The sequence below is a fragment of the Oncorhynchus masou genome, chromosome 21 (genome assembly GCF_036934945.1).
Source record: "Oncorhynchus masou masou isolate Uvic2021 chromosome 21, UVic_Omas_1.1, whole genome shotgun sequence".
Classification (NCBI taxonomy): Eukaryota; Metazoa; Chordata; class Actinopteri; order Salmoniformes; family Salmonidae; genus Oncorhynchus; species Oncorhynchus masou.
This window is the reverse complement of record NC_088232.1, coordinates 44,766,241-44,792,397: the sequence shown is the minus strand read 5'-3', so window position 1 is coordinate 44,792,397 and position 26,157 is coordinate 44,766,241. Positions and strand designations below refer to the sequence as shown.

The 26,157-nt window shown below is 43.9% G+C and overlaps 1 protein-coding gene across 4 annotated transcripts in view; it reads left to right on the top strand.

The window, feature by feature from the left end:
• Positions 1 to 26,157, top strand: part of LOC135508401 (arf-GAP with SH3 domain, ANK repeat and PH domain-containing protein 2-like) — a 106,410-nt gene that overhangs the window by 38,806 nt on the left and 41,447 nt on the right. For all 4 annotated transcript variants that reach the window (XM_064928558.1, XM_064928556.1, XM_064928557.1 and 1 more), the window contains exons 3-4: positions 8,879 to 9,024; positions 12,524 to 12,598. In XM_064928558.1, the coding sequence (XP_064784630.1) occupies positions 8,879 to 9,024; positions 12,524 to 12,598 (221 nt within the window). The remainder of the gene's footprint in view (positions 1 to 8,878; positions 9,025 to 12,523; positions 12,599 to 26,157) is intronic.

Sequence of the window (26,157 nt, the reverse complement as noted above, 5' to 3'; positions counted from 1 at the left end):
ATACCTGAATTTGTCCAATAGAACAAATTAGTTTGCAACTGTTGGACTAATGAGTGCACCCTAGATCAGCTAGATGCAGGCAAGTGTGCAAGGTGGTATTGAATGTGTCACTGTTTGTCCATGTGTCACTGTATGTCACCTCAAATTTTTCTCAACTTGTGTGCACCTACTTTGTAAACTTGAATTCATAGGCTAGGTTGTAGCAACCTTATGATCAGTATATGGAAAATGTGAGTATAATGTAGTAGCCTAAACATATCCACTGTTATCCAATATGCTGTAATTAAAATAAGGCCATGCTCATGAAAAAAATAACTAGTCCTCCCTCATGTCAACGGCACCAACCGCCACTGATTGGCTTCCATTCCCCCTTTGAGAAACCTAGTAAATCTGCATAGACGTTCAGTCCTGTAAGTGCATAACAGGAAGGTTTGGATTTGAAAGGCGGCGGAGGCCAGACGGGCCCGGTCGGCAGTAAATCTGAGGCCCGGTGAGGTGAGCGAGAAATCTCTCCTGAAGGCTTTAGACTGTGACCCTCCCAGATGCACCTCTACTACTAGGTCACCTCAGTCCTCAGGAAAATGAATACTGTCAAGACATCAGTACCAAGATGTATTACACACGTGTCAGCGCTGCTCTGCTGTCAGACGTGTTACAGCTATATTGGATACCTGTAGGTAATATTAGGGCTCAAGAGGTGTGTTATATTCAGTAAGTCTGGACTTACTGGCTGTGCAGTCTTTCAAGTAGTCTTGTTAATTAATTAGAGACACGTGTCAAGAATGCTGTAGAAAAATCAAAGTATTTGTACTGCTCTGGTCATTGATATGAAGAGGGGCGTTTTGCAAAGTAAAATGTTCTGAAGTCGTCACTCACGTTAGATTTCAATCCGTCCTTGACATTCCACTACCACTGTTCTTTCACGTTGTGGTTTGTCACTCAATCTTCTCATCTTGATTCACCTTTTCTGATCTGTAGACAAAGCCATATTTACTTGATCTATTTTGAACACAACTCACACTGCCTTATGAGCAGCACCTAATGCTGATAATTACCTCAAATTGACAAAACCATCAGTGGACAAAGCAAATCTAGACACCCAGAACTAAATCGAGGACAAAAGGACCATTGACATCTTTGAGTTGTACCTTCCTCTCGTATTCATTAATCTACACAGGCCCTTTCTGAATTTACCCCCAGTCAGAACACAGGGTGATTACATAAGAGGAGAACACTTGGTGACCTTCCAGTCTTCCTGAGAATGAATGTTGTGAATTAAGACGCTTTTTCCTTAGTTCAGCTGTGGGATCTTGGATTTTCTGGCCCTTCTTTATAGCAGAGACTTTGTCTGTGCCAATATAAACAGTGAAAGCTTGTTGCCGGCTTGTTAGAATTAGTGGTAAAGTTGATTCCAATGCTAGCTAGCATCATATTTAACACTTGTGTCAGGCTCTGGATAGAACAACCTTGACCTTTTAAGAAAAATGTAAGAAATGTCAACAACTCAACATTGTTGTCAGTGAGATTGTGTGTTTGTATGGTCCAGTCAGGAGGTCTAAGCGACATTGTGTCTGTTCTGCTTGGTATTATAATGTGGGCTGGAGGCACTGAACTGAACAGTGGAATCCTGCTGCTGCCAGAGGCCAGCCCAGACTTCCCTTGATGTGGTCAAATCGCTGCATTATTCAGCACAACCTACACGTCTCTCCCAGGCTCCCTATCCTACCTAAGATCTCAATCAGTTGCCTGGACCTCGCTCTCCTGTGGTGAAATATTCATCCCTGACAGTTTGTCTCTCTCTCTCTCTCTCTGCTCTGTATCTTTTTAATCTGTGTTGCTGCTCACCCTCCATAGCTTTGACAGATTCTACCTCCACATGCACAGGATTGTAGTGTTATTCCATACACAAACATCATGCCTCTCAGACTCCTACTACAAACTCCTGCAGTTTGGACATTGTATTAACCTTCAACCTGACAAGTTCCTCCAGCAACACTGACAAGTTATTTTATCTCTCCCTCCCTCCTTTCTCAATTTGAAGTAAAAAGGCAAGCTTTTGAGAAAATGAGAAGCCAGCTATGTTGTCGAATAGACAAGCAATGTTTCTTCAGAAAGCAGCATCCCATATATTCTGACCTGTTACAGTTGATCTTGTCAACCTCTTTTGCATGTCGTAAACAGTCAGTAAGTTAGTCAGTTGTACTGACAATAGAGCAGAGAAGATGATAAAAGCCAAATCAGAACTTACCTCCTTCACCAGGAATGTAGCGCCATCCTCCTGGAGGACAGGGGCCCAGCGGAGAGCCCGCTCTGACTGACAGAACTGGAGCAAAGCTTACCCTCGCCACACCACAGGGCTCCTTGGTGTCACCTATTGTCACCAACAAAGGGTATATAACAAAGTATTGAGAAACTTTTGTTATTGACCAAATACTTATTTTCCACCATAATTTGCAAATAAATTCATTAAAAATCCTACAATGTAATTTTCTGGATTTATTTTCTCATTTTGTCTGTCATAGTTGAAGTGTACCTATGATGAAAATTACAGGCCTCTCATCTTTTTAAGTGGGAGAACTTGCACAGTTGGTAGCTGACTAAATACTTTTTTGCCCCGCTGTACATGCTTTATTAATCCCCAGTTTGATCTGGGTGGTTTATATTCAGTTTATATTGGTCAGGCTGATGGTGCTTGCTGTATGCACCACTGTGCCTCTGGGTAGATCAGATCAGTTTTTCTGGCTAAACTTTGTCATGATGAGCCCATAGGAAGCCATCACACCCATGATAATGAGTACACAGCTACTGAGGACATGCATGCACGCACATTGTAAAGTTTGATGAATATACCCTAAATTGTACATACTGGAAGCACACACTCTCATAGACAGAATGAAGTCATTTGTCATTCCCCTTGCAGTCTCACTTTTTTCCATCCACACACACACACCATGCATTTTACTACTGTCTCACTGAGGTCTCCCTTAATGACAATCCATCTCTCTCCAATGGTTTGTCCTCTGGGTAAACCTTAACAGCCTTGTCTGCGGCGGCCATATCGTTAAAAGGATGTTAAGTCCAGCAGTATTTATTCAGCCCCCATGGAGAATGGCATGTGAAACCTCCAGCAAAGTAAGCTTGTGATTAACTGTGTGTGTGGGGACAGACACCCCCACCACCCTCTGCTGTTAGATAATCCACAGCAGGTGTCTTGGTGTGTCTGCTGCTGTTGTTGCAGTTACCGTATGTGTGTGTTGATTGTCAAAGAGCTCTCTATGGGTGAATGTGTCACTCCATCTCTCCTCACTCCTTTTCAAGATTCCCATTACACATTGGCCACCATTTCCTGAGGGCCAGACTCAGACAGGAAACCAAGTCATTCCATCCATCCACAACAACAGAACACAACCCTCCATGTCATGCTATCACTGACTGAGACAGAAAGGGAAAGAGACGAGACAGAAAGGGAATGCACTGGAGGGTGGCATGTATTGTTCACAGTGACTCACTCTCACACACAGACACACACTGCTCACAGTATCTCACTCACTCTCTGTTCCCTGAGGTGTCTAACTGCCGGGGTTGCTTTACAGTAAAAAGGAGACTAGCCTTGGGGTCTTCACTGGGACCGTGTGTGTTCTGTGTCAGGGTTGGGATCGTCACTGGAGCCGTGTGTGTTCTGTGTCAGGGTTGGGATCGTCACTGGGACCGTGTGTGTTCTGTGTCAGGGTTGGGATCGTCACTGGGACCGTGTGTGTTCTGTGTCAGGGTTGGGGTCTTCACTGGGACCGTGTGTGTTCTGTGTCAGGGTTGGGATTGTCACTGGGACCGTGTGTGTTCTGTGTCAGGGTTGGGATCGTCACTGGAGCCGTGTGTGTTCTGTGTCAGGGTTGGGATCGTCACTAGGACCGTGTGTGTTCTGTGTCAGGGTTGGGATCGTCACTGGGGCCGTGTGTGTTCTGTGTCAGGGTTGGGATCGTCACTGGGACCGTGTGTGTTCTGTGTCAGGGTTGGGATCGTCACTGGGACCGTGTGTGTTCTGTGTCAGGGTTGGGATCGTCACTGGGACCGTGTGTGTTCTGTGTCAGGGTTGGGATCGTCACTGGGGCCGTGTGTGTTCTGTGTCAGGGTTGGGATCGTCACTGGGACCGTGTGTGTTCTGTGTCAGGATTGGATAGTCAAGGCGCAGAGAGATGCCCTGAGCTCATGTGCCACTTCACAACAAAAGCCTTGCTAGGGCCTGCTGGTGACACACAGGCCAGGGTGACCCACAACAAAGGAGCTGTGTTTGATGTCTTAACGGTGTGCGTGTGTTTGAACATTTGTTTTTGGGAGAGTTGCGCAAGGACAGCCTAAACAGCAACCCAACAATAATTCAACTGTAGGTTCCCTTTAGGTAACTTGACTAGAGCACTGTGGTTTCGCTAAAATAAATGTAGTCTTAGGTGGAAAGAGGTTGAGAAAGAAGTCTTCTTAAGAGATAAAGGACTTCCAACTCACCTGTTAAATCCGTGCCTGAGCTCGGACGACTCCGGTTAAATCCGTGCCTGAGCTTAGGAATCAAAACTCAGTGTTTGGCATTCATTTTTAGCAGTAAGGTTTTTATGATCTGCATTATTTCATCCACCTTGATCTTATTGTGCCACTATAAGATTTGCTTGTAGTTCTTCTATTTTAATATCTTCCCCTGTGAACATGTTAAATTGTGGGTGGCAGTGTGTCTGGACAGACGCGGTGCAGTAATGAGTTCCGCTGAGTCATTCTCCGGAGGTAGAATCCATCCTCACATTCCTCCTCTACTGTCTCTCTCTCTGTGTGTGTGTGTGTGTGTGTGTGTGTGTGTCCATCCATTTGTCACCCTGTATGAGTGGCCTCTGCCACAGGTGGTGACTGGTTGGTGGGCGGTATCTCCCTGATCTAACATGACAAGGTGGTCCCCTGACCATTGACACAGAGTGGGCTGAGAGATGGAAGGGGAATGGTGTGCTAATGGGCCACCAGAGTCTGTTCACAGTAAAACACACACTCACAATCTCTAACACACACACACACACTCCCTGTTCTCTAGGGAAAGTCTCCAGGGTTGTCATGGCAATGCTCCCTGCACCCAACCAGTGCCTCAAATCCCCTTCACCTCAATTAGCAGCACTAAATGAAGTGTGGCTCTGAGGCTAGCTGACATCTGTCAGGCCTGCTTTATGGACTCCCCTTTCGTAGCTTGAAGTGACGGTGTTGCTGGGTTTGATTTAGGTGAATTTCCTGTTCCTATAGGATAGACACTCACACACATGGGTGGCCTTTCTCTCTTAGGTTTGACTCTTCTTTATAAAATGTTTTATTTCTGGTTAACAATGTACCTTACTTTGATGTTTTCAAATAAAATGGTAAAAAATAAACCAAAATATCTTCTTAGTAAAGAGAGATTTCTCAAGCTGTCTGAGTGGTCTCCATCCCACCAAACAGCTCTTACACATTATTTTTATGTTTTACCTTTATTTAACTAAGCAAGTCAGTTAAGAACAAATTCTTATTTACAATGACGGCCTACCCCATCCAAACCCTAGCCGGGACGACGCTGGGCCAATTGTGCGCCGCCCTATGGGACTCCCAATCACGGCCGGTTGTGATACATCCTGGAATCGAACCAGTGTCTGTTTTAGTGCGCTACTCGGGAGCACTAAAAGGCAATTATCATTATTATCACAATTTCACAGTATTATTTCAACCTCATAGTGTGGAAATAGATATAAAACACAGGAAATCACATTTTTGACTGCGCTGGGCCTTTGAATAAAATACCACACCTGTATGTATTAGCTTTAGCCTTAGTTTTAGAATCAACCTACTTTTAACTGCCAGTTTTGTCTTTCAGCAGCTCTTTATCATAGCAATCAGGAAATGTAGCCTGTAACACTCCCACAGTCTAATGAATGGTAACGTTCATGAGTAATTCCTCTTTAACCTCTTTGTACGAGAGAGTTTGTGTTACTCTGTCTGCACAGTGTAACCACAGTTCCCTGGTCATCCCCTCCCCCTGCCACATGGCCACAGCTCTGGAGGCATTCCAGTGTGACAACACTTCTCTAACTCTCTCTTCCTGTCCCATTGTGTTCTTCAATCCCAAAGACAATTTCAGAGAGCAGGGGAAACATTGGAGAAAGGAGATGGGGGGGAATCGAAGTGGATGGAATGCCACACACTAGAGGTCGCCCGATTAATCAGAATGGCCGATTTAATTAGGGCTGATTTCAAGTTTTCATAACAATTGGAAATCTGTATTTTTGGACACCGATTTGGACGATTTTATTATTATTATTTTTTTTATCTTTTATTTAACTAGGAAAGTCAGTTAAGAACACATTCTTATTTTCAATGACGGCCTATGACGGTGGGTTAACTGCCTTCTTCAGGGGCAGAACGACAGATTTTTACCTTGTCAGCTCCGGGATTCAATCTTGCAACCTTATGGTTAATTAGTCCAACGCTCTAACCACCTGCCTCTCATTGCACTCCACGAGGAGCCTACCTGTATCTCAAATGCAGTAGAAGCCAAGGTAAGTTGCTAGCTAGCATTAAACTTATCTTATAAAAAACAACCAATCATAATCACTAGTTAACTACACATGGTTGATGATATTACTAGTTTATCTAGTGTGTCCTGCGTTGCATATAATCAATGCAACACAGGGGGAGGATTTAACAATGGCGCATTTGCGAAAAAAGCACAATCGTTGCACGACTGTACCTAACCATAAACACCAATGCCTTTCTTAAAATCAATACACAGAAGTATATATTTTTTAACCTGCATATTTAGCTAAAATAAATCCAGTTTAGCAGGCAATATTAACCAGGGGAAATTGTGTCACTTCTCTTGCGTTCATTGCACGCAGAGTCAGGGTATATGCAACAGTTTGGGCAGCCTGGCTCACTGCGAACTAATTTGACAGAATTTTACGTAATTATGACATAACATTGAAAGCTGTACAATGTAACAGGATTATTTAGACTTCGGTATTTTATCTAACAGGTGGAATCCCTAACTGTTCCGTATTTCACTGAAATAATAAATGTTTTATTTTCGAAAGGATAGTGTCCGGATACGACCATATTAATGACCAAAGGCTCGTATTTCTGTGTGTTATTATGTTATAATTAAGTCTATGATTTGATAGAGCAGTCTGACTGAGCGATGGTAGGCAGCAGCAGACTCGTAAGCATTCATTCAAACAGCACTTTAATGCGTTTTGCCAGCAGCTCTTCGAAAGCATTGCTCTGTTTATGACTTCAAGCCTATCAACTCCCGAGATTAGGCTTGTGTAACCGATGTGAAATAGCTAGCTAGTTAGCGGGGTGCGCGCTAATAGTGTTTCAAATGTCACTCGCTCTGAGACTTGGAGTAGTTCTTCCACTTGCTCTGCATGGGTAACGCTGCTTCGAGGGTTGCTGTTGACGATGTGTTCCTGGTTCGAGCCCAGGTAGGGGCGAGGAGAGGGACGGAAGCTATACTGTTACACTGGCAATACTATAGTGCCTATAAGAACATCCAATAGTCAAAGCGCCCTTAACCACTGCGCCACCCAGGAGGCCTTGGCTGCAATTTTTGACACGTTTTAGGGCCTTCCTCTAACACCGCCTGGTATAGAGGTCCTGGATGGCAGCTAGATTTGCCCCAGTGATGTACTGGGCAGTATGCACTACCCTATAATGCCTTGCGGTCGGATGCCAAGCAGTTGCCATACCAAGCAGTGATGCAGCCATTCAAGATGCTCTCAATAGTGCAGCTGTACAACTTTTGACGATCTGAGGGCCCATGCCAAATATACCATCTCCTGAGGTGGAATCTTTTCAGCCTCTTGAGAAGGAAGAGGCATTGTGGTGCCCTCTTCACAACTGAGTTGGTGTTTTTGGACCTTGATATATCCTTAGTGATGTGGACACAGAGGAACTTGAAGCTCTCGACCCATTTCACTACAGCCCGTCTATGTAAATGGGGCGTGCTCGGCTCTCCATTTCCTGTAGTCCACGATCAGCGCCTTTATCTTGCTGACGTGGAGAGAAGTTGTTGATGTTGTTTTTCTGGCACCACACTGCCAGGTCTCATCATCGGTGTCTTATCATCAGCAAACTTAATGATGGTGCACGGCCATGCAGTCGTGAGTGAAAAGGGAGTACAGGAGAGGACTAAGCACACACCCCTGAAGGACCCCCATGTTGAGAGTCAGCGTGGCTGATGTGTTGCCTACCCTTCCCATCTCAGAGCGGCCTGTCTTGATGTCCAGGATCCAGTTGCAGAGGGAGGTGTTCAGTCCCAGGATCCTCAGCTTAGTGATGAACTTTGAGGGCACTATGGTGTTGAACGCTGAGCTGTGGTCAATGAATAGCATTCTCACGTAGGTGTTCCTTTTGTCCATGTGGGAAAGGTCAGTTTCGAGTGCAATAAAGATTGCGTGATCTGTTGGGGCGGTATGCGAATTGGAGTGGGATTGATTTTTGCCAAGTAAAGATAAGAAAGTTAGTGTGTGTGTGTGTCATCTTCTGCTGAGAACACTGTGTAAGTACATACCTGAATAACATGCTGGCAGAGTGATTGTTAAATGGCACACTGGAATGGTGCTGCCACTCTGCATAGTGTGCTAGAGAGTTATACACTTGTTTGTTCGACTACTCACACTCACTCTGAGATGTCTCCCCAGTGCCTTTTAAAGTTTATGGCTGAATTAACTACAGGAGAGGGAGAGGGAGTCCTTACATTTTACCTTTGTACACCTCTGTACACTTTACCTTTCCATTTATTTCTTCTTTCCTTTTTCCTTAGTCCCCTCTATCACCTTGTCCTCCGTAGTCATCCTTTGTTTTTTTCTCTCCTGTGTGTCAGCCCATGTGGAGAATGAGGAGCAGTATACCCAGGCCCTCGAGAAGTTTGGGGAGAACTGTGTCTACAGGGACGACCCCGACCTGGGCTCTGCCTTCCTGAAGTTCTCTGTCTTCACCAAGGAGCTCACTGCCCTCTTCAAAAACCTGGTGAGAATGAAGACTGAAATGTTATTCTGTTATGCACCTTAAAATCAAATTTTATTTCTCACATGCGCCAAATACAACCTTACAGGGAAATGCTTATCTTCAAACTATGTATTTGTTCTGACTGATGAAAAGACTACTATCTTGAGGAATTTGGGATTAAGTAATTGTAAGTTTTTTCCTAGGTTCTGGCCTTTCTAGGGAGTTTTTCCTAGTCACCATGCTTCTACACCTGCATTGCTTGCTGTTTGGGGCTTTAGGCTGGATTTCTTTACATCACTTTGTGACATCAGCTATGTAAGAAAGGCTTTATAAATACATTTGATTGTGGAGGTAGCCGGGAATCAAAGCCAGGAGATTAGCCATTCCATCCTGACTCCAACATGGCAATCTATTTCCATACCTGGCAAGCCATGTGGTCAGTTCTTGAGACAACACAGATTAAATCAACAGTGAATTAGCTCTGTGTAATTTGACGTTGTTCCTGTTGTGAGGCAAAATCCTCTAGAATGGCTGTCAGGTGTTTCTAATAAAGCTTTAGGGTTGTTTGAATTTATTTTGGAGTCGAAGCAGGATCTGAGTAAATTGGATCCAGCAGATATTTGGTCTCCAAGTAGCACTTTGGAAGCTGCGATGGAAAAGTGATCTATCCCATTCCAGATTACATTCTTACCCCAGGGGATAAACAGTTAGAGCAGGATGATAGTCTTTAATGCCATCATATAGGAATTTCACAGACACACATACGCAGTGTTTCCCCTATAATAATTTAATTGCGGTGGCCTCCTGCTGCTAAATTGTTCCCACCGCTGCTAAAAATATGTCATTTGTTTTATTTATATATATATATATACAGTGCCTTGCGAAAGTATTCGGCCCCCTTGAACTTTGCGACCTTTTGCCACATTTCAGGCTTCAAACATAAAGATATAAAACTGTATTTTTTTGTGAAGAATCAACAACAAGTGGGACACAATCATGAAGTGGAACGACATTTATTGGATATTTCAAACTTTTTTAACAAATCCAAAACTGAAAAATTGTCTGTGCAAAATTATTCAGCCCCTTTACTTTCAGTGCAGCAAACTCTCTAAACATATCCAGGTGTTAAGTCGCTCTGGATAAGAGTGTCTGCTAAATGACTTAAATGTAAATGTGTTAGAATGGCCAAGTCAAAGTCCAGACCTGAATCCAATCGAGAATCTGTGGAAAGAACTGAAAACTGCTGTTCACAAATGCTCTCCATCCAACCTCACTGAGCTCGAGCTGTTTTGCAAGGAGGAATGGGAAAAAATTTCAGTCTCTCAATGTGCAAAACTGATAGAGACATACCCCAAGCAACTTACAGCTGTAATCGCAGCAAAAGGTGGCGCTACAAAGTATTAACTTAAGGGGGCTGAATAATTTTGCACGCCCAATTTTTCAGTTTTTGATTTGTTAAAAAAGTTTGAAATATCCAATAAATGTCGTTCCACTTCATGATTGTGTCCCACTTGTTGTTGATTCTTCACAAAAATACAGTTTTATATCTTTATGTTTGAAGCCTGAAATGTGTCAAAAGGTCGCAAAGTTCAAGGGGGCCGAATACTTTCGCAAGGCACTGTATATATACACTACCGTTCAAAAGTTTGGGGTCACATAGAAATGTAATTGTTTTGAAAGAAAAACACTTTTTTGTCTGTTAATATAACATAAAATTGATCAGAGATACAGTGTAGACATTGTTAATGTTGTAAATGACTATTGTAGCTGGAAATGGCAGATTTTTTAGGGAATCTCTACATAGGCGTACAGAGGCCCATTATCAGCAGCCATCAATCCTGTGTTCCAATGGCACGTTGTGTTAGGTAATCCAAGTTTATCATTTTAAAAGGCAAATTGATCATTAGAAAACCCTTTTTCAATTGTTAGCACATCTGAAAACTGTTGTCCTGATTAAATTAAACTGACCTTCCTTAGACTAGTTGAGTATCTGGAGCATCAGCATTTGTGGGTTCAATTACAGGCTCAAAATGGCCAGCAACAAATAACTTTCTTCTGAAATTCGTCAGTCTATACTTGTTCTGAGAAATGAAGGCTATCCCATGCAAAAAACTGAAGATCTCGTACAACTCTGTGTACTACTCCATTCACAGAACAACGCAAACTGGCTATTTAATGAAGCTGCCAGTTGAGGACTTGTGAGGCGTCTGTTTCTCAAACTAGACACTAATGTACTTGTCCTCTTGCTCAGTTGTGCACCGGGTCCTCCCACTCCTCTTTCTATTCTGGTTAGAGCCAGTTTGCGTCCTTCTGTGAAGGGAGTTGATTGAGAAATGTGTCTGTTATTTGAACTCTGTAAAACATTTATTTGTTGCAATTTCTGAGATGCAGTTAACTCTAATGATCGTATCCTCTGCAGCAGAGGTCTCTGGGTCTTCCTTTCCTATGGCAGTCTTCATGAGAGCCAGTTTCATCATAGTGCTTGATGGTTTTTGTGATTGCACTTGAAGAAACATTCAAAGTTATTGAAATTTTCCGCATTGACTGACCTTAGTGTCTTAAAGTAATGATGGACTATTTCTCTTTGCTTATTTGAGCTGTTCTTGCCATAATATGGACTTAGTCTTTTACCAAATAAGGCTATCTTCTGTATACCACCCTTACCTTGTCAGAACCCAACTGATTGGCTGAAATGCATTAAGAAGGAAAGAAATTCCACAAATTTACTTTTAACAAACTTTTAACAAATCTATTTCCTAGCCACTGTGCTTCTACACCTGCATTGCTTGCTGTTTGGGGTTTTAGGCTGGGTTTCTGTACAGCACTTTGAGATATCAGCTGATGTAAGAAGGGCTATATAAATACATTTGATTTAGGTGACTGAGTGTAAAGGGTGGCTACTTGGAAGAATCTCAAATATAAAATATATTTTGATTTGTTTAAAACTTTTTGGTTTACTACATGATTCCATGTGTTATTTCATAGTTTTGATGTCCTCACAATTATTCTACAATGTAGAAAATAGCAAAAATAAAGAAAAACCCTTAAATGAGTAGGTGTATCCAAACCATTGACTGATACTCTATGTATGTGTGTGTTAGTGTATATAGATATATATATAGATAGATAGATCTACACATTTCTGCTGAGATGCGCTTTTAAATGGATAGTTGTTGTCTCAATGACTGGAAGCCTATGGGAACAGCTGGCATGTAATTGAGCTAATGCTAGTACCAGTGCACCCCCCCACCACACCCTTGCCAAAACACTGCATATCCCTTTAATTCCACAGTAGATGTCACTTTAGAGGAAATTCAACACACAGTTGCACCGTATACAGAAGTAATGTCTTTACAAAAGGACATTGAGAACAGACCGACACACACATACACAAACAGAACACACAACCAGCTAAGGTGAGGACATTTAAACAGCATGCAACATCTCTGGTTGTCTCTCTTCACCCATGCTTGTGTTAAACCCTCTCTGACCTAAGCTTCTCTCCACTGTGTCCATTCAGTTCCAGAACATGAACAACATCATCACCTTCCCTCTGGACAGCCTGCTGAAAGGAGACCTGAAAGGAGTCAAAGGGGTGAGGAACACTATCCTCCATGTCTTTCTGTTGGACACTCACACTATCCTCCATGTCTCTATGTTGGACACTCACACTATCCTCCATGTCTTTCTGTTGGACACTCACACTATCCTCCATGTCTTTCTGTTGGACACTCACACTATCCTCCATGTCTCTATGTTGAACACTCACACTATCCTCCATGTCTCTATGTTGGACACTCACACTATCCTCCATGTCTCTATGTTGGACACTCACACTATCCTCCATGTCTCTATGTTGGACACTCACACTATCCTCCATGTCTTTCTGTTGGACACTCACACTATCCTCCATGTTGTTGACACTCACACTATCCTCCATGTCTTTATGTTGGACACTCACACTATCCTCCATGTCTCTATGTTGGACACTCACACTATCCTCCATGTCTCTATGTTGGACACTCACACTATCCTCCATGTCTTTCTGTTGGACACTCACACTATCCTCCATGTCTTTCTGTTGGACACTCACACTATCCTCCATGTCTCTATGTTGGACACTCACACTATCCTCCATGTCTCTATGTTGGACACTCACACTATCCTCCATGTCTCCACACTGTCTGTCTCTATGACACTCACACTATCCTCCATGTCTCTATGTTGGACACTCACACTATCCTCCATGTCTCTATGTTGGACACTCACACTATCCTCCATGTCTCTATGTTGGACACTCACACTATCCTGTCTCATGTTGGACACTCACACTATCCTCCATGTCTATGTTGGACACTCACACTATCCTCCATGTCTCTATGTTGGACACTCACACTATCCTCCATGTCTCTATGTTGGACACTCACACTATCCTCCATGTCTCTATGTTGGACACTCACACTATCCTCCATGTCTCTATGTTGGACACTCACACTATCCTCCATGTCTCTATGTTGGACACTCACACTATCCTCCATGTCTCTATGTTGGACACTCACACTATCCTCCATGTCTTTCTGTTGAACACTGACGCTATCCTCCATGTCTCTATCTTGGACACTCACACTATCCTCCATGTCTCTATGTTGGACACACACTATCCTCCATGTCTTTCTGTTGAACACTGACGCTATCCTCCATGTCTCTATCTTGGACACTCACACTATCCTCCATGTCTTTCTGTTGAACACTGACGCTATCCTCCATGTCTCTATGTTGGACACTCACACTATCCTCCATGTCTCTATGTTGGACACTCACACTATCCTCCATGTCTCTATGTTGGACACTGACACTATCCTCCATGTCTCTATGTTGGACACTCACACTATCCTCCATGTCTTTCTGTTGGATCCACTATCCTCCATGTCTCTATGTCACACTATCCTCCATGTCTCTATGTTGACACTCACACTATCCTCCATGTCTCTATGTTGGACACTCACACTATCCTCCATGTCTCTATGTTGGACACTCACACTATCCTCCATGTCTCTATGTTGGACACTCACACTATCCTCCATGTTGGACACTCACATGTCTATCCTCCATGTCTCTATGTTGGACACTCACACTATCCTCCATGTCTCTATGTTGGACACTCACACTATCCTCCATGTCTCTATGTTGGACACTCACACTATCCTCCATGTCTTTCTGTTGGACACTCACACTATCCTCCATGTCTCTATGTTGGACACTCACACTATCCTCCATGTCTCTATGTTGGACACTCACACTATCCTCCATGTCTCTATGTTGGACACTCACACTATCTCCATCCTCCATGTCTCTATGTTGGACACTCACACTATCCTCCATGTCTTTATGTTGGACACTCACACTATCCTCCATGTCTCTCTATGTTGGACACTCTGTTGGACACTCACACTATCCTCCATGTCTCTATGTTGGACACTCTATCCTCCATGTCTCTATGTTGGACACTCACACTATCCTCCATGTCTCTCCTCCATGTTGGACACTCACACTATCCTCCATGTCTCTATGTTGGACACTCACTATCCTCCATGTCTCTATGTTGGACACTCACACTATCCTCCATGTCTCTATGTTGGACACTCACACTATCCTCCATGTCTCTATGTTGGACACTCACACTATCCTCCATGTCTCTATGTTGGACTATGTTGACACTCACACTATCCTCCATGTCTCTATGTTATCCTCCATGTCTCTATGTTGGACACTCACACTATCCTCCATGTCTCTATGGACACTCACACTATCCTCCATGTCTCTATGTTGGACACTCACACTATCCTCCATGTCTCTATGTTGGACACTCACACTATCCATCCATGTCTTTCTGTTGGACACTCACACTATCCTCCATCCATGTTGGACTCTATCCTCCATGTCTGGACACTCACACTATCCTCCATGTCTCTATGTTGGACACTCACACTATCCTCCATGTCTCTTCTGTTGGACACTCACACTATCCTCCATGTCTTTCTGTTGGACACTCACACTATCCTCCATGTCTCTATGTTGGACACTCACACTATCCTCCATGTCTCTATGTTGGACACTCACACTATCCTCCATGTCTCTATGTTGGACACTCACACTATCCATCCATGTCTTTCTGTTGGACACTGACACTATCCTCCATGTCTTTCTGTTGGACACTCACACTATCCTCCATGTCTCTATGTTGGACACTCACACTATCCTCCATGTCTTTCTGTTGGACACTCACACTATCCTCCATGTCTCTATGTTGGACACTCACACTATCCTCCATGTCTTTCTGTTGGACACTCACACTATCCTCCATGTCTCTATGTTGGACACTCACTATCCTCCATGTCTCTATGTTGGACACTCACACTATCCTCCATGTCTCTATGTTGGACACTCACACTATCCTCCGTGTCTCTATGTTGGACACTCACACTGTCCTCCGTGTCTCTATGTTGGACACTCACACTATAGTCTGTGTCTTTCTTTTGGACTGTGTGATGTTTGTTATTCGACCTCTATAGGGATTTGTATGAAGGTAAAGGTTCTTCTATTACCCTGCCGTACTGTGGTAACTCACACTTCTGTGTGTGTGATGGTAATTACTAGGTACTAGCAATGTTTTGTACCTCGTAGAGAACAGAGAAGCTGTATGAGATGAGTGTTTTCCTGCTGGTACAGTGTTACCCCAGTCCCCATGATTTCCTATGTGTGTGTGTTGGGGGTGGAAACTATAAACAGCATACTACTCTTGCACTAGCCAACACATTAACTACACTCCATCACACATGTCAAGTCTTCTACCTGCTCCAGGACAAACTAGTCAGCCAGCCAGCGTGTGATTGGGCAGACAGCATACTGCAGGAATGCATTCAGAATCCTATCTATATCCGTGGGAGGCCGGCCCCAGACAGCCCAGCCCAGACACCCCTCCAGTTTACCAGGCCCAGCCCAGACACCCCTCCAGTCTACCAGGCCCAGCCCAGACACCCCTCAAGTCTACCAGGCCCAGCCCAGGCCAGACTCCCCTCCAGTCTACAAGGCCCTGCCCAGACACACCTCCAGTCTACCAGGCCCAGCCCAGACACCCCTCCAGTCTACCAGGCCCAGCCCAGACACCCATCCAGTCTACAAGGCCCAGCCCAGACACCCATCCAGTCTACCAGGCCCAGCCCAGCCCAGACACCCCTCCAGTCTACCAGGACCAGCCCAGCCCAGACACCCCTCCAGTCTACCAGGCCCAGCCCAGCCCAGACACCCCTCCAGTCTACCTGGACCAGCCCAGCCCAGACACCCCTCCAGTCTACCAGGCCCAGCCCAGTCCAGACACCCCTCCAGTCTACCAGGACCAGCCCAGCCCAGACACCCCTCCAGTCTACCAGGCCCAGCCCAGCCCAGACACCCCTCCAGTCTACCAGGACCAGCCCAGACACCCATCCAGTCTACCAGGCCCAGCCCAGCCCAGACACCCCTCCAGTCTACCAGGCCCAGCCCAGCCCAGACACCCCTCCAGTCTACCAGGCCCAGCCCAGTCCAGACACCCCTCCAGTCTGCCAGGCATCTAATTCCATCAGCACTCATTACTTTCTGCTCTGACCTCTGCACCACAACCACGTGGGTCACAAGTGCCACTGTCTGATGTGTACTAGCACTAATGAGGCTGTTCCCTCTATCTTTCTCTCTTTTTGTCTGTCTCTCTCTCTGTCTCTCTTTCATTCTCTCTCGCTCTCTCTCTCCTAAGAAAGACTACTAGCTAGTCACTAGCTAGCTACAGTACTCCCTAGTTACCCCATGGCTTCTCATCACTCATACATTCTTCAAGGACTCTTGCTTTCTTGGAGGACACTCTTCTTTCTGTCTCTTGCCCTCTCCCTCTGTCTTTCTCTCTCTCCTTGTAACTTTGGCATCGACAGGCTACATCAGACTTGTGTACAGAGCCTCTCTTGTCTGCCGAGAGTGAAGCCATAGGCCTCTGAACTGTGAACACTGACAGAGAGGGAGATAGGTGCAGATCTGCTCACTACCCCACTGGTGACTCTCCTTACACTCTTGACATGGTGACTGGTGACTCTCCTTACACTCTTGACATGGTGACTGGGGACTCTCCTTACACTCTTGACATGGTGACTGGGGACTCCTTACACTCTTGACATGGTGACTGGGGACTCTCCTTACACTCTTGACATGGTGACTGGGGACTCTCCTTACACTCTTGACATGGTGACTGGGGACTCTCCTTACACTCTTGACATGGGGCTAATAAGGTGCTAGTCATGGTGCTCTGCTCTGACTAATTTAGCCTGTCTATCCATTACCACTGAGGGAGGGAGGGGAGAGCGAGAGAAAGTATGTTTGTGTGAGTGAGAGACAGAAAGTGACGAATTGAAGACTTTCCATCCCAGCTTGCAATGCGTACCGTTCGCTATCCCCCCTCACTTTCTCATCATTATTCCTCTTTTCCTCTCCCAGGGGAAGTACCTGTGGAGAGCAGGAGGAAGGCGTCTAGACCAGCCTGAGTAGTGTTGGGTAGGGAGTGAGAGAGAGAGAGACCCTCCATCCCAGACACACCGCTCTAGCCTAATTAGGGTTTCATCTAGTCTGACTCAAACATACAACAGACTCTCCTGTCCTTCCTGCTCCCATGATCGTATTGCTATATTTCCCAAATCACCTGGATATCATCAAGAGGAGACCACGTCAGATTCAATAGTCTTATGTTCATTGTGAGTATGTCACAGACATGAATACTGTTCAGTAAATGCATTGTGTAAGTATGGCTGGGGGTTGAGTTAAAGCACTTTGTAGAGACGGTTAAAGCACTTTGTAGAGTCGACAACGTTAGCTTGACATTGGCTCGTATATTTTCAGTGACTGCGGTCTGGGATGGTACTTAGCCGTTCCCATGGGAGACTGACAGTAATTGAGCTGAGATTACAGGGCTTTCACACCATAACCATTTAGTTCAAAACTAATTTGAGGCTGTTTTACGCTCCACTCATCTCTTCTTCCTGCTGTTCCCACCTCAACAGGGAAAGGATGTTGAGGATTTGACATGCTGCTCTGTGGAGTCATGAGGTTAGGACCCCTGCGTTTTCAGTTTCCTTTCACTTTGGAATTTTGATGTTACTTCCGTATGGACGGTGAATGACTCATACACTCCTGACCTGCGGCACTGTGAACTCAGTGTGTGTGTTTGCGTTTATGCATTCATGTGTGTATGCGTGCATGCCTATCTGCCTGCGTGCGTGTGTATAGGCCTATGTGCCTGCATGCATATGTGTGGGTGTGTGTTCAAGGTTAGAGAAAAGGAAAGGTTATTGTTGCTGACTGGGGCACACAGCTCCACCTAACCCACCTTCCAACTCCAAACACTGAACATAAACAGACTGGTGGAAAGTGCTGAGGCCACCAAACACCAGAGCCATGGGGATTTACGGACTGGACTGGACACTGTGATGACGTCATCCCTTCCAATGCTAAACGTTCGGATCCTTTGTATCTATGAACACATACACACACGCAAGCAAGTAGTGGGTAGATCCTGAGTCCCGACTGATGTGAGCCCAGATGATCCCCCCCCATAGTGGGCCAGTGAATTGTGAAACCCACCCGCCCACACGGAATGATCACTGAGCCTTTTAGCTCCTAGCACCTCTGCCAAAGAAATGATCTCACCTTTATTCCTCACCAAGAACAGATGAGGGAGTGGTAGTATCATAAATCCTGGGTTTTTAACAGGTGCTCTTGACCGCAGCAAGAACAGGTTGAAGTTGAAATCTGTCATTTTTATGTTTAGGTTTGAGGTCTTGAAAAGGCCCTTACAGGTCACATTCCAATTCACTGGAAAGGCATGTAGGTCTACCACTACTGCACCTCCTCAACAGTGGAGACATTCCATTCTGAAGCACTGGAAAGTACACTTTACATTTGAAGCATTAGAGGCCACCGGTGGCTATTGACCATGTTCACTAAGACAAGGACAGTAGTGTAGAAGTCTAGAATAAATTAAACCAGGGGGTACCATTTGGGATGCATCCTAGAACTGTAAAAATGAGATTCAGGCAATATGTTTAATATGACAGCAAATTAGCTCCAGATTGATTGTAATAATGCGGTAGTACATTTATTGTAACAAAGCTTTAAAAAGATGAGCTTTTGTTCCAGGATGCGTCACATTTTATACCACCACCTTTTTTCATTCCAGTTAATGCCATTATAAAAATGCCTTTATGGCGTCCACTGAAATAATGATTTGATTTGAAAAACAATGTTACATTTTAAGGTTTCAGCAGAAAGGAGCAATACCATTTAGAAAATCATGATACTGTAGCAACCAGTGCTCTCTGAAGTTAGTGATCAGGATGCAGTCAGAAAATCCACAATAAAGAAACAAATTAGCAGTACAATCAGTTAATCCATCTCATCATGTTTAACAGTATTTTCATCGGCCTCAGAAGCAGCAATTACGGCCACCGCTGCAGTGTATTGAGAGAAAATTACACAGGCAATTTCACCCGTTAATGTCTGTTTTTGTTCGTCCCTAATCACTGTTTATTCATTGGTGCAGGCTGGGAAAGGGTTGCAGAATCTAGCATTTGATCGAACAGCTGTTGAACGCTACCGTATTACGATGGGAAATCTGTTTAGCTGTTCAGTGGTGCAACCACTGAAACAGTGTTAAGTTTATTGGTCGCGTACACCGTTTTGCAGGTGTTATCACAGGTGCAGCAAAATGCTTATGATTCTAGCTCCCACAGTGCAGCAATGTCTAACGATACAATAACAATACACACACAATCCCAAAATTAAAAAAAGAAAATGGAATGAAGACATGTCAGTCTGAAATATACTGAAAAAAATAATATAAACGTAACATGTAAAGTGTTGGTCCCATGTTTCATGAGCTGAAATAAAAGATCCCAGAAATGTTCCATATGCACAAAAAGCTTATTTTTCTCAAATGTTGTGCACAAATTGGTTTACATCCATGTTAGTGAGCATTTCACTATTTTCCAAGATAGTCCATCCACCTGACACGTGTGGCATATCAAGAAGCTGGTTAAACAGAATGATCATCACACAGGTGCACCTTGTGCTGGGGGACAATAAAAGGCCACTCTAAAAAGTGCAGTTTTGTTACAACACTATGCCACAGATGTCTCAAGTTTTGAGAGAGTGTGCAATTGGCATGCTGACTGCAGGAATGTCCACCACAGCTGTTACCAAATAATTGTATGTTAATTTCTCTACCATAAGTTGCCTCCAACGTTGTTTTAGAGAATGTGGCAGTACATCCAACCTGCCTCACAACCGCAGACCACATGTAACCACGCCAGCCTAGGACCTCCACATCTGACTTCTTCGCCGGATATGGATGTTGACTTGTTGAAATCCATCAATGAAAGGCTTGCCAAACTTGATGTCTTGAATATACTACGAGAGGACAACAATGCATTATATGCCAGTCTAAAATTCAGCCAATGTCAGATTGATGATCTAAGAAAAGCGAACACGGCGCTGAAAGGTGCTGTAGACTCTATTCATGGCAAGGTGGAGGTGGTGCAAAGGGAGAACAAACAACTTAAAGAACCTTGCTTGATGTACAGTGTCGATCAATGCGGGACAATGATCTTTTCAGGGATACCGAAGAATGACAACAGCAGAGGCTGTAAGGACACTGTCTGAGACTTAATATCGTGCCCACAGATGTTGTGCGTAATGTCCCTTTCTCCAGAGTCCATAGAATGGGTAAGGCCTCTGGGAATAGGCAACGGGTTGTTATTGCATGTTTTGAACATTTTAAGCAAAAGGAAATGGCGAAGAGCAGGGGCAGAGAACTCAGAAACACTGATTTTGGAATGAATGATCACTTCCCCATGGAGCACAATGAAAGGAGAAATAAACAGTATCCCATCATGAAAGAAAAGTGTTGCCTGAATCAACGAGTCCTTGGTGATGGATAAACTTTACATGAACAGGAAACTGTATTGGGACTCTTGTAGCATAGATTTGTTTGATAAAAAAAAAGTTTTATATTCAAATGTAGGAACTGGGTTCTACAGCTTGAACCGCAGCTGTCTCCACACCCTCCCCGCTTGGCCATCTAGATGTGTGAAAGTTTGTGTATAAGCTAGTGATCCACCATCATGTATGACATTCCTGGGAGTGTGTAAATTTAAATGTTGTATTACCATATCATATCATACCATATTGTATTACCATTCTCTATAGTTATGTACTTGAAAATGTATCACTTGACCAATTCGGCACATTTGGGCAGACTTGATACAAAATATGGTGCAGTATTGCAATGCTTCACTGCATCAATCTGAAACTTTGCACACACACTGCTAAATCTAAAATGCGCCTAAACTGCAATATTATGGCCTTTCTCTTGCATTTCAAAGATGATGGAACAAAACCAAAAAATTGAAACCGCTTTTTTTTTCAATGATCTTTTACCAGATCTAATGTGTTATATTCTCCTACATTAATTTCACATTTCCACAAACTTCAAAGTGTTTCCTTTCAAATGGTATCAAGAATATGCATATCATTGCTTCAGGTCCTGAGCTACAGACAGTTACATTTGGGTATGTCATTTTAGAAGAAAACAAAAAAACAGTCGGGACTCTAGAGTAACTCCCTGGTTATTTTAATCCCATGTTCAAATCGGAGTTTGTGTGTTGTAGTGTGTCATGACAACTTCAACGACAGTGTAACAAAAACATGCTCTATCAATCTTCACTTGACAAGGAAAGGGCTGCGTATAGCCTTCCTAACAAAATACATGAGGTTTTTAACTTGGTCAACATAAATAATATTCATATTTCTGCTTTGACCGAAACCCATTTGGATGCATCTGTTAATGATGGGCAAATTAACATTAAAGGATATAGTCTACTTGGACGGGACGGGACAGGAATAGGAATGGTGGGAGTGTAGCACTGTACATTCAGAATCATATACGTACCCTTTAAGAGGAGGGATGACCTTAATGTAGGTCAAATAGAGGCACTATGTGCTCAAGTACATCTGCTTCACCAGGCACCCATATTGGTAGGATGTGTGTTTCGACCTCCTAGCTCTGTCCTATCTGGATTACTTATGCACTGGGTTTGAGCAGGCCACAGATAGTAACAGAGATGCAATTATCTTGGGTGATTTTAATATAAATTGGAAGGATCATAATAGTTCAAATATAACTAAATTAATGATATATGCTGAGGGCTGTGGTTTGAAACAATTGGTTAATGATACTACTAAGTTAGGTCACCATTCAGACGCGTGCATTGACATGATCTTCTGTAATATACCATTGCAGTGCTTAAAAGCCAGATCAATGCCAGTTGCCTGGACAGACCATAATATTGTCACCATAGCCATGAACACCAAGGTACCAAAGAAACCTCCAAGGATTTTTGTTAAGAGAAATGTTAAAACATTTAATCATGAGTAGGACTGTTGTGGTGACCGTATTACTGGCACACCGGCGGTCACAAGTCATGAAGGCCGTCAAATTCCACCTGACTGTTTAGTAACGGTATTTAGGCTTCTCCAAGCTCTGATGCTGCTGATGGTCATTAGTAGCCTACCAAACTTGCTAACTGCCTGGTACTCAGCACTCTATTGTCCCTCTAATCCCTCTGACATCAATTAAAATCAAATTGAATCAAACACTTCATGAGCTCATGTTGCGCAACATTTCTATAGGCTATGAAATTGTGGAAAGAGTGATGGACTCTTAAAAAAAAGTAGGGTCTCATCAACTTTCTTTAGGCTTGGCCTACTATATTTATTTGTCAACTTTCCTAATATTAAGCAAATATTCAGAACATTGCTTGTCTTTACAACAGGAGTATAGCCTGCCAGACTGGCATGAAAATGAACCACAGGAAAAGCATCCTCCATTCACAATTTAAGTGCAGAGATTACATGTATTTTTTCCACCGCCCCTATTTTGAGACTGGTGCATGATAATGGTCCATTCTAAATCAAAACGCATTTCACACATGTTATTTAGTATATGTAACGACAAGATTAAATCGAGAAAAGTCTGATGGGTGACAATATTAGCTAATCACTTGTGAATGATATATTATCACTTGTGAATGATACCCAGTTTAATCATAGTCGTACACCTCATGTATGTAACGATCTTCTTCATCTGAGGAACAGGAAAGATCGGACCAAAACGCAGCGTGGTAAGTGTCCATGTTAATTTAATATAACTGAACACGAAATACAAACTAACAAAGTGAAACAACGAACATCGAAACAGTCCTGAAAGGTGACACAACACAAAACAGGAAACAACGACCCACAAACACCAGGTGGTAACAGGCTACCTAAATATGGTTCTCAATCAGAGACAACGATAGACAGCCGCCTCTGTTGGGAATCATACCAGGCCAAACACATAGAAAACATAGAAAAACAACATAGAATGCCCACCCCAACTCACGCCCAGACCAAACCAAAATAGAGACATAAAAAGGAACTAAGGTCAGGGCGTGACAATGTAACCTAGCCCATAGACCTAGATGTTTTCTTATAAGGTTTGTATCACAACTAAAGTGTCCAAATAACTTCTTAAAATGAAGCACATTCATCTGCTTTACAAGGGGTGTAGAGCCTAACTGGTATACATAAACAGCGTGTGAGTTTCAAGCTTGGGAAAGATAATTTTCACCATAACAAATGCACTCTTATAATAAAAGCATTACATGCATAATCACATTTGAGGTCTCTTTTGATAATGGTATTTTCCCCCCATTGCTGTGCTTATAATGTGACAAAAGTAAATGTGGACAGGACTTCCAATAACTTTAATATGAATAACACAGACATCACAGGAGTGGCTTCAGGACAAGTCTCTCAATGGCCTCGAGTGGCCCAGTCAGAGTCTGGACTTGAACCCAATCGAACATCTCTGGAGAGACCTGGAAATAGCTGCAGCGACGCTCCCCATCCAACCTGACAGAGCTTGAGAGGATCTGCACAGAAGAATGGGAGAAACTCCCTAAATACAGGCGTGCCAAGCTTGTATCGTCATACCCAAGAAGACTTGAGGCTGTAATCGCTGCCAAAGGTGCTTCAACAAAATACTGAATAAAGGGTCTGAATACTTATGTAAATATGATATTTCAGATATGTTACAATTGTGGATGGAGTTGTGTGTACAAATACTGGTATATAGATCTGACTCATCGATCAAATCAAATTGTATTTGTCATGTGCGCCAAATACAACAGGTGTTGTTGACCTTACAGTGAAACTCTTACTGACTGGTCCCACGCCCCTCACGGCGACCGTCTTGCTCCAGACACCAAAACATCCACTCTACCTCATCACTCCCCTCAACTAACTCACAATACTTCTCGCTCAGTCTATCCCAATATTCCTCTTCGCTCTCAGATTCGCCCCTCGTCATCGCCCCTCAGCTTCGCCGACCAACCCGTGTGCCCCCCAAAATATTTTTTGGGGGGGCTGCCTCTCGGGCTTCCGTCGTGGTCGTGAACTTCGGAGTCGCCGTTGATCTTCCTGCATCTGCTTCCATGGAGGGATTTCGTCTCCTGCCATTATCTCCTCCCAAGTCCAGAATGTCTTCTCCTCCTGGCCACGCTGCTTGGTCTGTTTGTGGTGGGATCTACTGTAACGCTCGTCGAAAAGGGTAAACCAAGGCGCAGCGTGATTTGGGTTCATCATAATTTATTAGAATGTGAACCAGCAACAAAAACAATAAAGAGAAACAAACAAACAAACATACAGCCTTGTAGGGCTCAAAAGCAACAATACAAAAACAAGATCCCACAAACAACAGGTGGGAAAAGGCTACCTAAATATGATCCCCAATCAGAGACAACGATAGACAGCTGCCTCTGATTGGGAACCATACCAGGCCAACATAGAAATACAAAAACTAGATTACACATAGAAATAATAAACTAGAACTAGTCACACCCTGACCTACTCCACCATAGAAAATAAAGGCTTTCTGGGGTCAGGACGTGACATCCTTGTATTGGTCAGCCTGTTGTGTGCTTTGGTGTGTGTTCCCAAACAAGGACCAGTTGCATTCTGAGGCGGCTGATGTTGGTGAGATTTGGAGGATGATGGAGGCAACGGGAAAGAGCCTCAGAACCACAAAGTCCCTTCCACCAGGTGGCTGATGAGATATGTTGGCGCGGATGCCATATTGCATCTCCATCCCAAAGCCCTTGCTTGAAAGTGTACATCGCCAGACTGCCAAGAACCCTGCCCTCATCCAGGCCAAGGTGGCGAGACACAGTAGTTATGACACCATAGGCCTTGATCTCTGCACCAGGCAGGATGCTCTTGCCAAGATTCTTGGGGTCCAACATGTGCACTGCGGTGTGTATTTGCTTCAGGCAGAAGTCTTCACGCTTTTTGATGTATTTCAGAACTGCAGTTTCCTCTGCTTGGAGCAACAGTGACGTGGGCAGGGCAGTACGAATTTCTTCTCTTACATCTGCAAGCAGAGTCTAAACATCAGACAGGATGGCATTGTCTCCCTCAATCCATGCAATGGCTACTGCTGTAGGTTTAGGAGTTTCAGGCTGCTTACCACTCGCTCTCTCAAAATACATCATCTAGGAGGATCCTCTTGATGAGGCTGTCTATATCGGCAGACTGTGATGTGGCCATTTCTTGGAGAGACTTCTTCCCCTCTAGAAGACTGTCAAACGTGACAACACCACCCCAACGAGTGCTGCTGGGCAGCTTCAATGTGGTGCTCTTATTCTTCTCACTTTGCTTGGTGTGTCACGCCCGTTGAATGAAGAGGACCAAGGTGTAGCGTGGTGGCCGTACATATTACTTTTTTATATGACTTTTATAGTGCCAACAAACAAAGACAACTTCCCACACAGAAAGGAGGGAAAAGGGCTACCTAAGTATGGTTACCAATCAGAGACAATGATAGACAGCTGTCCCTGATTGAGAACCATACCCGGCCAAAACATAGAAACACAAAATCATAGAAAAAAAGCAGAATGCCCACCCCAAATCACACCCTGACCAAACCAAATAGAGACAATAAAAGGCTCTCTAGGGTCAGGGCGTGACATGGTGAGGTAGATTGCT